We start from the raw sequence: 13,284 nt of genomic DNA, 5'->3' as shown, positions 1-13,284 counted from the left end.
TATATATATATATTCTATATATATATATAGAAATTGGTTTCTGCCCCTGACTGCTGACACGGAGCTCCTAAAACCCTTGTAATTTCCTAAGTAACCAGAGCACCGGGAACCTATTTTGTTCTGATATTTGGCCTCTGATGCCAGTTTCTGACACAGAGTTCCTAACTCTCTTGGAATTTCCTGGGTGAAAGGAATGTCTTTTGATCTAATAAGGGGATCTTTTTTTTTTTTTTTAAAGATTTTATTTATTTNTTTATTTGACAGAGATAGAGACAGCCAGCGAGAGAGGGAACACAAGCAGGGGGAGTGGGAGAGGAAGAAGCAGGCTCATAGTGGAGGAGCCTGATGTGGGGCGATCCCATAACGCCGGGATCACGCCCTGAGCCGAAGGCAGACGCTTAACCGCTGTGCCACCCAGGCGCCCCTAATAAGGGGATTCTGAGTGAGCTCCTGGATAGCTTTAGGGGGAGGGCTGGTCACCAGAAAGATCAAGCCATGGTTAGGAGCGTGGAGTGTTCAGCCCTGCCCACCCCCAATCTCTGGGAAGGGGAGAGGGGCTAGAGAGTGAGCTGATGATTGATCATGCTTAGGTGAAAAAGTCACCATATAAATCCCTAATGTATGGGGTTCAGAGAGCTTCGACGTCAAGGAGTACATCCACGTACCAGGAGGGTGACACAGTCCAACCTCACAGGGACAAAAGCTCCTGTGCTCACGATCCTTCCTGACTTCACTCTATATATCTCTTCATTTGGCTGTTCATTGGTCTCCTTTGCCATATTCTTTTGGATGATAAAATGGTGAACAGAAGTGCTTCCCTGAGTTCTACGAGCCATTCTAGCGAATTATTAAGCTCAAGGTTCAAGATTGTGGGAACTCTGATTTATAGCTCATTGGTCGGAAGTATAGGTTACAGCTAGAACTGGAGATTGGCAGCTGAAGTGGGGGCGGTCTTGTGGGTCTGAGCCCCTCCTTGTGAGATCTGACAATAACCCCAGGTAGATGATGTCAGAATTGAAGCGAATTATGGGACACTCAGCTGGTGTCACAGAGAATTGCTTAATGTATGGAAAATCCATACATCTTATGTCAGAAGTATGTGAATGTGTGATAAAGGAGAAACGGAGGAGTGTCCTTCCAACTCAGCTAGTAGTACTGTAACCTTGGTTTGTAAGTCCATCCAATGGTCCATAAATCCACCAAGTGGGATTTATTTCCAAAACGCAAGAATGGCTGGACATATGAAAATCAATCACTGTAATACACCACATTAACAGAAAAAAAAGGGCCACATAATCATCTCAACTGACGCAGAAAAAGTACTTGACAAAATTCAACATCCTTTCATGTGAAGAAAAAAAAACCCCACTCAACAAACGAAGAATAGAGGAAAGTACCTCAGATAATAAAATACAGACATGAAAAACCCGCAGCCAACATCAAACTCAATGGTAAAAGACTTAAAGCTTTTCCTCTAAAATCAAGAAGACGAAGATGCCTGCTTTCACCAACATAGTACTGGAAATCCTAGCCAGAGCAAGTAGGCAAGAAAAGGAAATAAAGGGCTTCCAAATTGAAAGGAAGAAGTAAAACGGTCTGTTTGCATATTACATGATCTTATACGTAGAAAACCCTAACAATTCCACTAAACACAAACACACACACACACATGCATTAGAATAAATGAATTCAGCATAGTAGGTTGTGGGACACACACAAAATCAACATACAAAAATCAGGCATATTTCTATACACTAACAATAAACAATCGGAAAATGAAAATCTTAAAATCCATTTACATAGCATCAAAAAGAGTAAAATACTTAGGAATTAGCATAACCAAGGATGTGAAACACTTGTACACTGAAAACTAAAATACACGCTGAAAACAAATAAAGACAGGCTCTCTCAGCCTCCACTCCATCTTCCTGAAAACCTCCACGCCATGAGAGCCAAGTGCAGGAAGAAGCAAGCACTCAGTCTGAAAAGAGAAAGACGAAAGAGGAGGCCAAGGTCCAAGTAAACCATTAGCTTGTGCACCCATGGAAGCCACAGGAGCAGAAACAAGGAAAGCCGGAGGCCAGGGACTCTGGTAAAAATCATTGGACTGCACATCTACTTTCTAGAGCTTGAGTCAATGAATCTAGAACATCCATCACCATCTGATTGCAATGACCACTTTCAAAGACCCACCTTGTTCATACCAAAACAGTCCCTTTCAGTCCTTTGCTCTGGACCAGTGACTTTCAGGACTAATTCTGTTTTCATTTGTGGCTGAATGTAACACGTGTACAATCAATCATCTCTTCTGCTGTCTCAGCTGAAGGAAAAAAACAATAAGGACATAAGTGGAAAGACATTCCATGTTCATGGATGGGAAGATTTAATATCGTTAAGGTGCCAGTAGTACCCAAAGCGATCTACAGATTAAATGCAATCCCTATCAAAACCCTAATGATATTTTTTTGCAGAAATGGAAAAAAACCCTTCCTAAGATTCATATAGAACCTCAAGGGACCCCAAATAGCCAAAACAATCCTAAAAAAGAACAAGGTGGGAGGACTCACACTTTCTGATTTCAAAATCTGCAACAAAGCTGCAATAATGAAAACAGTGTGTTACCAGCATAAAGACAGACATACAGTGGGGAGCCTGGGTGGCTCAGTCGTTAATCATCTGCCTTTGGCTTGGGGCTTGATCCCGGGGTCCTGGGATCCCTGCTCTGCTGGGAGCCTGTTTCTTCCTCTCCCACTCACATTGCTTGTGTTCCCTCTCTCGCTGGCCATCTCTCTCCCTGTCAAATAAATAAATAAAATATTAAAAAAAAAAAAGACAGACAGACAGACATACTGGCCAGTGTAACAGAGAGCCCAGAAATAAACCTTTGCATGTGTGGTCAAATGATTTTTGGCAACGATGCCAAGACTATTCAACGAGAAAAGGATAGTCTTTCCAACACATGGCATTGGGAAAACTGGATATCTGCGTGCAAAAAAATGAAGTTAAATCTTTACCTAAAGCCATAAAAAAATTAATCCTACATGGATCAAAGACCTAAACCTAACAGCTACAACAATAAAACTCTGAGAAGAAACCATAGGGGGCAATCTTCACGACATTGGATTTGGCAGTGACTTTTTGGATATGACATCAAAGGCACAGGAGACCAAAAAAAGAACAGAGTATGATTGGACTTCACCAAATTAAACTGTGTACGTCACAGGACAGGGTCAGCAGAGTAAAAGGCAACCCAGGGAATGGCAGAAAATATCTGCAAATTATATATCTGACAAGGGATTGATATCTGGAATATATAAAGCGCTCCTAATTAAAAAACAAAAATATAACCCAATTAAAACATGGGCACAGAACTTGAATGAGAATTTCTTCAAAGATACACAGATGGCCAACAAGCATAGGAAAAGATGTCTAACATCACTATTTATCAGGGAAATGCAAATAAAAAACAACTAAGGTGGCACCTCACACCCATTAGGATGGCTATTACCAAAGAACCAGAAAAGACCAAGTGTTGGCAAGGATGTGGAGAAATTGAAAGCCTTGTGCACTGTTGGTGGGAATGTAAAATGGTGCAGCTGCTGTGGGCAGGTGTGGCGGCTCCTCAGATAATTAACCATGGAATTACCATTTGCTCCACCAATTCCACTTCTAGCTCTATAACCAAAAGTGCTGAAACCAAGGCCTCAACAGATACATGTACACCCACATTCAAAGGACCATTATTCATGATAGCCACAAGATGGAAACAAGCTAAACCACCACTGATGGACTGAATAGATACACACAAATGTGGAATCTATGTCCAATGAGGTATTACAGGCTCCTGAAAAAGAAAAAAGTTCTGACACATCGTACAATATGGATGTACCTTGAAGATATTAAGTGAAATAAACCAGATACAAATACAGACAAATACTGTATGACTCCACTTCTGTGAGGTACCTGGAATAGGCAAATGCATGGAGACAGAAAGAAGACGAATTGATAGGGGGTGGAGGGGAGTGGGGAGCCGGTGTTACAGGTGCAGAGCTCCAGGGTGGGAAGATGAAAAAGAGACGGATGGTGGGCATGGCTGCACAACACTGTGAATGCATATAATGCCACTGAGCCGTACACTTCATGAGGGTTCAAATGTCTTATGTCATACAGATCTTACCAGGATAAAGAAAAACACATTAGTGAGCATCATGGAAGGCCCTCTCCCTGCCATGCCGGTCCACCCGGCCCCGGCTTTCCGTGGAAACGCACTTATTTTGAGGTACCCCAAAGGTACCGCTTCCGTGAAGCCTCCCGGGAGCCCCGAGCCCTTTTGTCATCTACACATTTAAGAACATCTTTGGTTTCACGAGGAGAGAACAAATAGGGTTCGTCTCCTGCCGTGACGCGCGGAGTTAGCACTGGTAGGTGGCGGGGCAGCCGCCACGCTGCAGCGGTGCGGCCGCAGGACCGGAGGGAGGGGAAGGGCTGCAGGCCGGCCCAGCATGGTGACAACAGCACGTTTCCCGGAATGCTGCACGGACGCCCCCCACACCCCTGTCCACCGTCCAGGGCGGCGGGTGGCGAGCTGGTAACCCCGGCACACACACACCCGGACCGACGGCGGGGTTCCTGCGGCTCCGCACCGGCCCCGGGGGCCCCCCGCCGCCTGCCCCGTCCTCACGGGGCTGCGGGAGCCTGAGATGCACTAGCCCGCCTAACGCGTCCCCAGCCGCCGAGCTCTCTGGGGCCACCGACGTCACCACCCCCGTCGTCGTGGAGACGAGGCCCGGCACCGGAAGCGGCGCGCGGGGAATGACGCGACACACGTGCGACAGGCCCTGCAGCTTCGAGTATGAGCGAGCTCCACGGCTAGGGCTCGGGGCCTCAGTGCCGGTGCGGAAGAGGGCACCCCGCAGCGGGGGCTGCGCGGCATGGAGGAGGAGGGAGACCCCGGTGGAGGCTAGGCCACAGCCCGTCCGCTTCCCTAACACTAACCCTAGCCCTAAGCGCGGCTCCGCCGTCCGGGATCCCAGTCCCGGGCCCAACCCTCCGCGGGCTGACCTTAGGTACCGGTCTCCGGACTAGCAAGCGCTCGAATCCCACGGCACCCACAGGTCCCGCGTAGTCCGGGAGACCCGGGGCGTGTCCAGAGGCGGGGCGCTCGCGGATTGGCTGGAGGCGGAGGTGGGTGGGGTGGGTTGCGCGGGAGGCGGGGCGCGGAGGTGGGGGGGCGGCGCGCGCAGATTGGCGGGAGGCAGTGCGCGGAGGTGGTCGGTGCGGTGCGCGCGGATTGGCGGGAGGAGGGGCGAGGAGGTGGGCGGAGCGGCGCGCGCGGATTGGCGGGAGCCGGCGGGAGACCGGCGGCGCGCTGCTCGGTGACTGAGGTCCCGCGTCCCGGGACCCGCGTGGCGGCGGCGGCGGGGCTGGGGCTCCAGTGTCCTCGCGTGACGGAGGGCTGGGCGGCGTCTCGCAGGGCCCCTGCTGCACGCGCCGAGCCGAAGCCAGAGCGCGGGCCGGGGTGGCGGGGCTCCTTCCGGGGCCGCGGCCCGACTCTGCACGTTCGGGCCGGAAGTTAGTTCGGGCTCCGCCGCGGCCCAGAGCCGTGAGGCCGAACCAGGGTACGAGCTCCTGGCAGCCGCGCTGAAAAGGTATACGGAAGAGGAGAGACTGTGAGCCGTGCCCTGCCGACCTCCGGTGGCGGCCCGGGCTGCTGCACTCAGGGAGCTCGTGTCCCAGTCACGGGAGGCAGACCATAAACTCACAAAAGGTTCCTAATGAATGCCACGAAAATCAGAATGGGAGACGTAGAAGTGCCAGGGGAGGGTTGACAGTGAGATGTGAGCAAAGACAGCGGGGAATGGGGAGCCAGCGAGTCTGCAATGTGCAGGCAGGCACTCGGGAGAAGAGCTGGGGCAGATCTCAGGCCCTTGTAGGGACTTGGGTTTCAGACACTGAAATGGGGAGCCTTTTGAGCAGAGGAGTGACTGTGTAGATTTTGTTTTATTTTTATTTAAAATAGGCATATTATTTTCTGGTAGCTTATATATATAGTAAGGTTAGCCTCCTGCCTGAGATGGGGCAGGTGCAGGGGCAGATGGCATGTGCAACTGAGAGCCAGATAGTTGTCCAGGAGAGCCCCAGGTGGGAGACGCATTTCCTAGCTTTCCTTGTCTCTGTTTTTGAATGAGCATGACAAGGTGACACGTTGGGATCCAGCACCGTTGATGTGCTGTTCTGAGCCATGTCTGGGATGGGCTGCCGCTGTGCCATCCTCCTCCCATGCCCCTAGGTGCAGTGGAGACGTGGCGGGAAAGCCATGGGTGGGCAGGGGCTGCAGGGCTGCGTCTGTGTTTTCACAGTGACCGCCTCCTCCTGGGCCTGAGCACAGCCATGTTTTCGGAGCAGGCCGCCCAGAGGGCCCACACTCTCCTCTCCCCACCATCAGCCAACAATGCCACCTTTGCCCGTGTGCCTGTGTCCACGTACACCAACTCCTCCCAGCCCTTCAGGCTCGGGGAGCGCAGCTTTAGCCGGCAGTATGCCCACATTTATGCCACCCGCCTCCTCCAAATGAGGCCCTTCCTGGTGAGCCGGGCCAAGCAGCACTGGGGTAAGTGATGCATTCGGGGAAGTGCTTCCTCCCCGCCAGCCCAGAAGGGACCAGGGGTTTTTAGGAATGTCCTGTGAGCGACCAGGTACAGCTGCAACCTTCTTTAGTTTACCCCACTTCCCGGTTATCTTGGGAAAGTAAACCTCTCTGTGCCTCAGCTTCTTCAGGTAGTTACGAGGATTAAATTAAGGAACAAGTTTAGTTCGGAGGCTGGGTTGGGGTAGGGCTTCGTTCTGGTGGGAACAGTGGTCATCTTACTGGTGTAGGGATGTTCGCCGTCTGGAGTGCAGATGACGTGCTTGTTTGCCCACGCGTGGCCACCCTGTGTCTCAGTGCAGCAGGCCAGGTACCTGGCCCCGGGAGCCCAGGTCCGTGAAGACAGATCTCCCCCCTCAGAGGGGCTCCGTGTTTGCTGCTGGTCTGGGCCTTCCGTGCTGGTTGGGCGTGAATCTCCCATCCCATGGGCTCTCCTGTCTTTCCTAATCAGGGACCTGGGCAGGGCTCGTCATCTTCTTTCTTCCCCGGCTTGGTCCTTGACCTTGTCCTGCAGTTACGTTATTTGTAGTGGTGAACAGGACCCGCAGCTTCAACTTCCGGGCGATGCCACATTCCTCAGTCTTACTGTGGATCAGAGTGGCTTTACGAGCTGTTTTCAGTTCATCTGAAATGTTTACAGGTGGGACTGTGTCTTATCCATCCATGTGTATTGCCCCAGCCCTGGCCTTGGTGGTTCCAGCTCCAGACTGCACTGCAGAGAGCAGTGACGCTCAGGCCCATCCCACTGAGCCGACAGAATGGACTCTGGTTTCATTACAAGGCAACAAGGGGAACTAGACCATCACATCTGTTAAGGATGGCTTCTTTTGTCTCTGCGGGAGGCACAAGTGCTGTTCGCGTGTCCTCTGCCACGTAACGAGGTCTCCTTCCTGTGGCTCCCAGTGGCCTTTCCTCGCTTTCTTTGAAGTCCTTGCGGACACCCTCCTCGGCCCTGTGTCACTGTCACCTTTTAGATTCTTTACGACAGCACCCGCTCTGGTGCAGGTTTCTCTCTCAGTCACCACCGCTGCTGGCTGACAGCTGCCCAGTGACAGGAACACAGCCCCTCGGTCTGCCCACAGATGGGTCAGGAGTTCAGACAGTGGCCTGTGATGAGTGCAGGCTTGGCTGGGGGATGGATGGCGGCAGCACTGTCCGCTTGCCAGCCTGGTGGTGGATGCTGGCTTCTAGAACGCCTGCGTGTGGCTTCCCCGCGTGGCTTCCCCACATAGCCAGGCTTTCTGACCAGAGGTTAACCTGTCTTGGGACTCGTCTCTCTCTCTCTTGAGCTTCCTGAACACGCTAAGCCCTTTCTTGCTGGCATTCCCTTCGCCTGGCACGCTCTTTCCCTGTCTTCCCTCATGATCTCAGCTTAATGTCACATCCTTCGAGAGGCCATGTCAGCCACCAGGGGCTTTCTCCTACCTACTGCCTCAGCTTCCGTATGTCCGTGGCACTTGTCACGGTGGCTGAGCCCTTGTTCACTGCTGTCGTCTCTCTCCCTCTGGGTTGTAAGCTTGGTGAGGGTGCGGATGGGCTGTGCCATTCACTCTCGATGCTGGTGCCTGGCCCGATGCCTGCATGCCATCCAGCTAGACAGATGTCCTTCCCTCGACACAGGGATGTGTGGTTCTGCCTGGTGCTTCGGTGTGCACGTTAGATCCCAGCTGTGCAACCTTGGACATGTTACTTAACCTCTCTGTGCCTCCGCTGCCTCAAGCATGTGGCGGGACAGTAGCATCTCCCCTGCGTGTTGGCAGGCATGGATGAGTGTCCCGTACAGTGCTCAGCACAGCCCCCGGGGGCTGAGTGAGGGCTCGGCAGACAAGCTTTGGAGTTTCCATGGGAGTCTGGTATTTCTCTTTGCTGCTGGCACCCTCCTTATCTCGTTTTGAACTACTAGCCTTCACTCCCCAGGGTGTAGCTCTGTGGAATGTTCTTGCTTATTCCGGGGTAGAAGGGGCAGCTGAGCTCCGGAAGGGGCTGGTCCTGCGGCCACATTATCCCATCAGCTCCTGGCAGCATTTTTCCAAGGCTCAGGGTCTTTACTGACAAACCCGCAGGCCTTCTGGGACTTGTGCTTCTTCCTCTCGCCAGCCTGGGTGAGCCCTGCACACCGTGCCTCTCTCCGGGTTTAGGGCAGGGTGCTTCTTTCTTAGAGTGAGTGTTACAACTTAGATGTAAGTTGTATCTGTTTCCTGGTTGCCCCTTGCTGTCACAGACAGCAAAGTCCCAAACCAAGCAGCTTACCACACCAGAAACGTATTCTCTGTCCATTCTGGAGACCAGGAGTCTGAATGCAGGTGTCTGCCGGCCAGGAGCCCCTCTTCCTTGGCCCTTCCAGTTTCTGGCAGCTGCCCATGCTCCTGTCTCTGCGTGTCTGCCTTTCTTACAAGGACACGGGATGCAGGGGCCCGGCCACATCCATCTGTCCTCCTGGGGCCGAAGCTGCTCGGGGCGGGGTGGGGGTGGTTCCTGTACTTGATGTTCTCCTTCCCCCCGGAAGCCGGGCCTGTGGTCTGTGGTGCAAACGGAGGCCTGTGCTCTGCCCCATGGTGGGCGGTGGGGGGGGCGCCGGGTCCCTGAGCTCACACCCGTCATGCCCAGGTGGTGGGGTCCAGGTGAAGAAGCTGTGTGAGCTGCAGCCTGGGGAGAAGTGCTGTGTGGTGGGGACCCTCTTCAAGGCCATGCCGCTCCAGCCCTCCATCCTCCGGGAGATCAGCGAAGAGGTGAGGCCGGCACATTGCCTTGGGGGCACCGATGGGACCACCAGCTGAGGACCCAGGGAGTCAGGGCAGAGCCTCTGTCCCTGGGGGGAGGGTGGCGAGGGCTGCAATGCCATCTCACAGATGGGGCCTGGGAGCCCCAGGACCCAGCCTCTGGCGCCAAGACTCCCTCCCATCTCCGCCTTCCAGCACAACCTGCTGCCCCAGCCTCCTCGGAGCAAGTACATCCACCCCGACGACGAGCTGGTCTTGGAAGACGAACTGCAGCGCATCAAACTTGAAGGGAGCATTGACTCGTCAAAGCTGGTCACAGGTGGGGGGCGGGGGGCAGGCCTGCAGGTGCTAGGACATCCCTCCGTCCTGGAGCGGTGGGTGTAGGGTCGGGCAGTGTGTGAGGCCCCGGGAGGGGGTCTGTGGTTCCTGCCTCCACCCAGACGCTCGGTCCTGAGTCCTAAGTGAGAATATTCCGGTGGCTGGTTTTGCCCCCGCGGCGCCTGAAGGGAGGCGGCAGCCTCTCGGGCTTCCCTCCTGGAGCCTGACCCTGCTGCTCCCCAGGGACGGTGCTGGCCGTGCTCGGCTCCGCGAGAGACAGCGGGAAGTTCCTGGTGGAAGACCACTGCTTTGCTGAACTTGCCCCTCAGCAGCCTGCCCCCACCCTCGACACAGACAGGTGAGAAGCAGGCGCTCGGGGGCCTGGCCAGGTGTCCCGGGGAGTCACAGCTGCTGGGCTGTGTGACCCCTGCTCACCCGTGACCGTGGTAGAGCTCTGCCAGTGGCCGGGGCGGGGGCAGCGGGGGGGCACCCGCTTTCTTGGCACCCAGGGGACTCTGACTTCTCTTGCAGGTTTGTGCTGCTGGTGTCTGGTCTGGGCCTGGGTGGAGGCGGGGGCGAGAGCCTGCTGGGCACCCAGCTGCTGGTGGACGTGGTGACAGGGCAGCTGGGGGACGAGGGGGAGCAGTGCAGCGCTGCCCACGTGTCCCGGGTCATCCTCGCCGGCAACCTCCTGAGCCACAACACCCAGAGCAGAGATTCCATCAACAAGGTACGGCCCCCACCTGCCCGCGGTCAAGCCCCTCCTGCCTCAGGGAGAGTCGGGGCACGGGGTCTTGCGTGTCTGGTGGCCAGTGCCCCACAACGAGGCTGGGGTCTCTACTCTGGCCCTGCCTCTGGCCTCTGCTCTGGCAGGGGGTGGGGGCTGTGGCACAGAACTATCAGAGCAGGGGGGCTCTGAGCGTCCCTTTGATCTGAGCCTGTCTTGGGGCCTGACACCTACGGACTTCTGTCCCCAGGCCAAGTACTTAACCAAGAAAACCCAGGCAGCCAGCGTGGAGGCGGTCAAGATGCTGGATGAGATCCTCCTGCAGCTGAGCGTGAGCGAGCTGGGGGCTGGCCGGGGATGAGATGGAGTCTGCAAAGCTGCAGCGGACACCGGAAGGCGGGCCGGGGAAGGGGGGCTGGATCTGGAGGGCACCGGGCCCTGCAAGCTCCCCTGCCCCTGTGCCCTCCAGGCGTCAGTACCCGTGGACGTGATGCCAGGCGAATTTGACCCAACCAACTACACGCTCCCCCAGCAACCCCTGCACCCCTGCATGTTCCCACTGGCCACTGCCTACTCCACCCTCCAGCTGGTCACCAATCCCTACCAAGCCACCATCGATGGAGTCAGGTAGCCGGTTGCAGCCACACCCCCATCTGACCCCTGACCTTGTGCCTCCATGGCACCAGGAGGGGAGGGTTGGGTCCAGGGCTGCAGAGGGCCCACTGGATCTGGGCTCTTTCTCAGAGTCGGCTTGGGACACCCGCCGTGAGAGTGCCAGGGGAGCTCTGGGCTGGCTCCTGTGGGAGTACAGGTGGCGGCCCCCTGGGGTCGGAATCAGCGGAACCTTGCCTTGCAGATTCCTGGGGACATCAGGACAAAATGTGAGTGACATTTTCCGGTACAGTAGCATGGAGGATCACTTGGAGATCCTGGAGTGGACCCTGCGCGTCCGTCACATCAGCCCCACAGCCCCGGACACGCTAGGTAACGGGACTCAGCCCTGTGGGGTAAGACCAGAGGACCAAGGGAGTCCTGACTGGGGGCCTTGATGCCCAGAGGGTTTGCAGCCTGAATTGGCACTCGCCAGTCCTGCCATGACCTAAGGGAAAGCCTAAAAGGTTGACACTAGTTCTGGAACCTCCTCTGGAATCCGAGCTCTGTCTACAGCCAAGGCCCTGCGTAGGGCCGAAGGCCATGGGGAGCATATTGGGAGCTCCAGCTGGGCAGAACCCGGCACCCTGCCGCAGTGCCTGCCCAGCAGGGCACGCTGACCTGACCCCAGAGCCGTGAGGCCATGTCACAACAGGCAGGGCTGCTACCAGCAGAGCCCAAGCGTGCCTGAGGGGCAGGGGTGGGGCCCCGTACCCTGACCGTGCGCAGCTGAGAAGCCCCAGCCACCGTGGGCTTTCTCCAGGTTGCTACCCCTTCTACAAGACTGACCCGTTCATCTTCCTGGAGTGCCCTCATGTCTACTTTTGCGGGAACACCCCCGAGTTTGGCTCTAAAATCTTCCGAGGTGAGTCCTGTCTTCTGGGGGCCCTGGGCCTGGGGTGTCACAAGGGACTCTCTCCTGGGGACAGGGCTCACAGAGAAGACCTCACTGGAATCCCCAGGCCCCGTGGGGTAGGCGGCGCACCCAGTGGCCGGTGGATGGAGCATGTCTGGGCAGGGGCTGATCGGTCCACACCTGTGCTGCAGGCTTAGTCCCCAACTCCAGTCAGCAGGGCTTAGCTTTGACCTTTATGCTGCCTTCTGTCCCTCCGTCTGGTCCAGAGGAGCTTCTGCAGCCAGCACGCCCACGGGGCTGACAGGGATCTCCTGTTGGCTTCTGGTGACTTCCCTTGGAGCCAGGGCCCACCTAGAACCTAAGGGGGGGGTGCCTGTGTGGCTTCCTTACAGGCCCAGAGGACCAGAGGGTGCTGTTGGTGGCCGTCCCAGATTTCAGCACCACGCAGACTGCCTGCCTTGTGAATCTGCGTAGCCTGGCCTGCCAGCCCATCAGCTTCTCAGGCTTCGGGGCAGAGGATGAGGACCTGGGGGGCTTGGGTCTGGGCCCCTGACTCACAGAGACCCCGGCTGTCTGTTCCGCAACATTGACACTGCAGCGGCATTTGCTTTATAATAAAAGCCCGAACAGGGGGCCTGGGTGGCTCAGTCCATCGAGCATCTGACTCTTGATTTCGGCTCAGGTTGTCATCTCAGGGTCATGAGAGCGAGCCCCATGTTGGGCTCATGCTGAGCGTGGAGTTGGCTTGACATTCTCTCTTCTTCTGCCCCTCCCCCCGGTCTCTCTCTCAAATAAATAAGATCTTTTTAAAAAAGGCTGACCAGTGTGCTGGTGTTGGGCTCCGGGGCAGAGCTGATGCTGGCCGGGGCACTCGCGTGCATGCCGCTCTCCCTCCTCCCGCTCCCCGAGTGCTCAGCAACACGTCTGCCATGAGCTTGCTTTATTGGTGCGGCTGACGGGGCAGATGGCGGTGGAGTCTGTGCGCGCCGGGCCCTGCGGAGCCCGGCTCAGCCCATCCAAGGCGGCCAGGAGCTTGCCTGCGCAGCCTGGCTCCGCGATGCCCTCCCGTGTGGGGCCCTTCCCGGCCGGGCTACACCGAGGGCAGGGGGCTTCCGCGTGCTGATGATGGCTGAGCGGGCTCGGGTGCTCAGAAGTCCCCAAAGTTCACTGTGTAGGTCTCGGCTGTGGTGAAAGGGAAATCTGGGCCCATGACCACCACCACCTCCTCCTCCTCCTGGTCCTGGTCCTCCTCCTCCTCCTCGGGCCCCAGCTCTGTCCCAAACTCCGTCCCAAACTCCGTCACCACCTCTGTGTAGGTCTCCGTCTCTAACTCCTCCCAGCCCGCCGTGCCCGCTGTGGTGGCCTT

At 56.0% G+C, this 13,284-nt stretch overlaps 2 protein-coding genes across 6 annotated transcripts in view; one reads left to right on the top strand and one right to left on the bottom strand.

Moving 5' to 3' along the window:
- The first annotated feature begins 4,838 nt into the window (after positions 1-4,838).
- POLD2 (DNA polymerase delta 2, accessory subunit) lies at positions 4,839-13,071 on the top strand. 5 transcript variants are annotated; one of them, XM_019804640.2, is made up of 11 exons: positions 4,839-5,066; positions 6,360-6,610; positions 9,254-9,375; positions 9,562-9,685; positions 9,928-10,042; positions 10,216-10,414; positions 10,662-10,742; positions 10,881-11,038; positions 11,268-11,395; positions 11,826-11,927; positions 12,311-13,071. In XM_019804640.2, exons 2-11 carry the CDS (start codon positions 6,391-6,393, stop codon positions 12,469-12,471), a joined length of 1,410 nt encoding a protein of 469 aa, XP_019660199.1. In that variant the 5' UTR covers positions 4,839-5,066; positions 6,360-6,390; the 3' UTR covers positions 12,472-13,071. The 5 variants fall into 5 exon arrangements, with proteins under 5 accessions (XP_019660199.1, XP_034520768.1, XP_019660200.1 ...); XM_034664877.1 differs by having other exon boundaries at positions 5,051-5,184; XM_019804641.2 differs by lacking the exon at positions 4,839-5,066 and adding an exon at positions 5,277-5,767.
- Positions 13,066-13,284, bottom strand: part of AEBP1 (AE binding protein 1) — a 4,645-nt gene continuing 4,426 nt past the window's right edge. The window contains exon 8 of the mRNA XM_034639755.1: positions 13,066-13,100. Within this exon, the coding sequence (XP_034495646.1) occupies positions 13,066-13,100 (35 nt within the window). The remainder of the gene's footprint in view (positions 13,101-13,284) is intronic.

Source organism: Ailuropoda melanoleuca, chromosome 1, assembly GCF_002007445.2.
Source record: "Ailuropoda melanoleuca isolate Jingjing chromosome 1, ASM200744v2, whole genome shotgun sequence".
Taxonomy (NCBI): Eukaryota; Metazoa; Chordata; class Mammalia; order Carnivora; family Ursidae; genus Ailuropoda; species Ailuropoda melanoleuca.
This window is presented reverse-complemented; position numbering and strand designations above follow the sequence as displayed.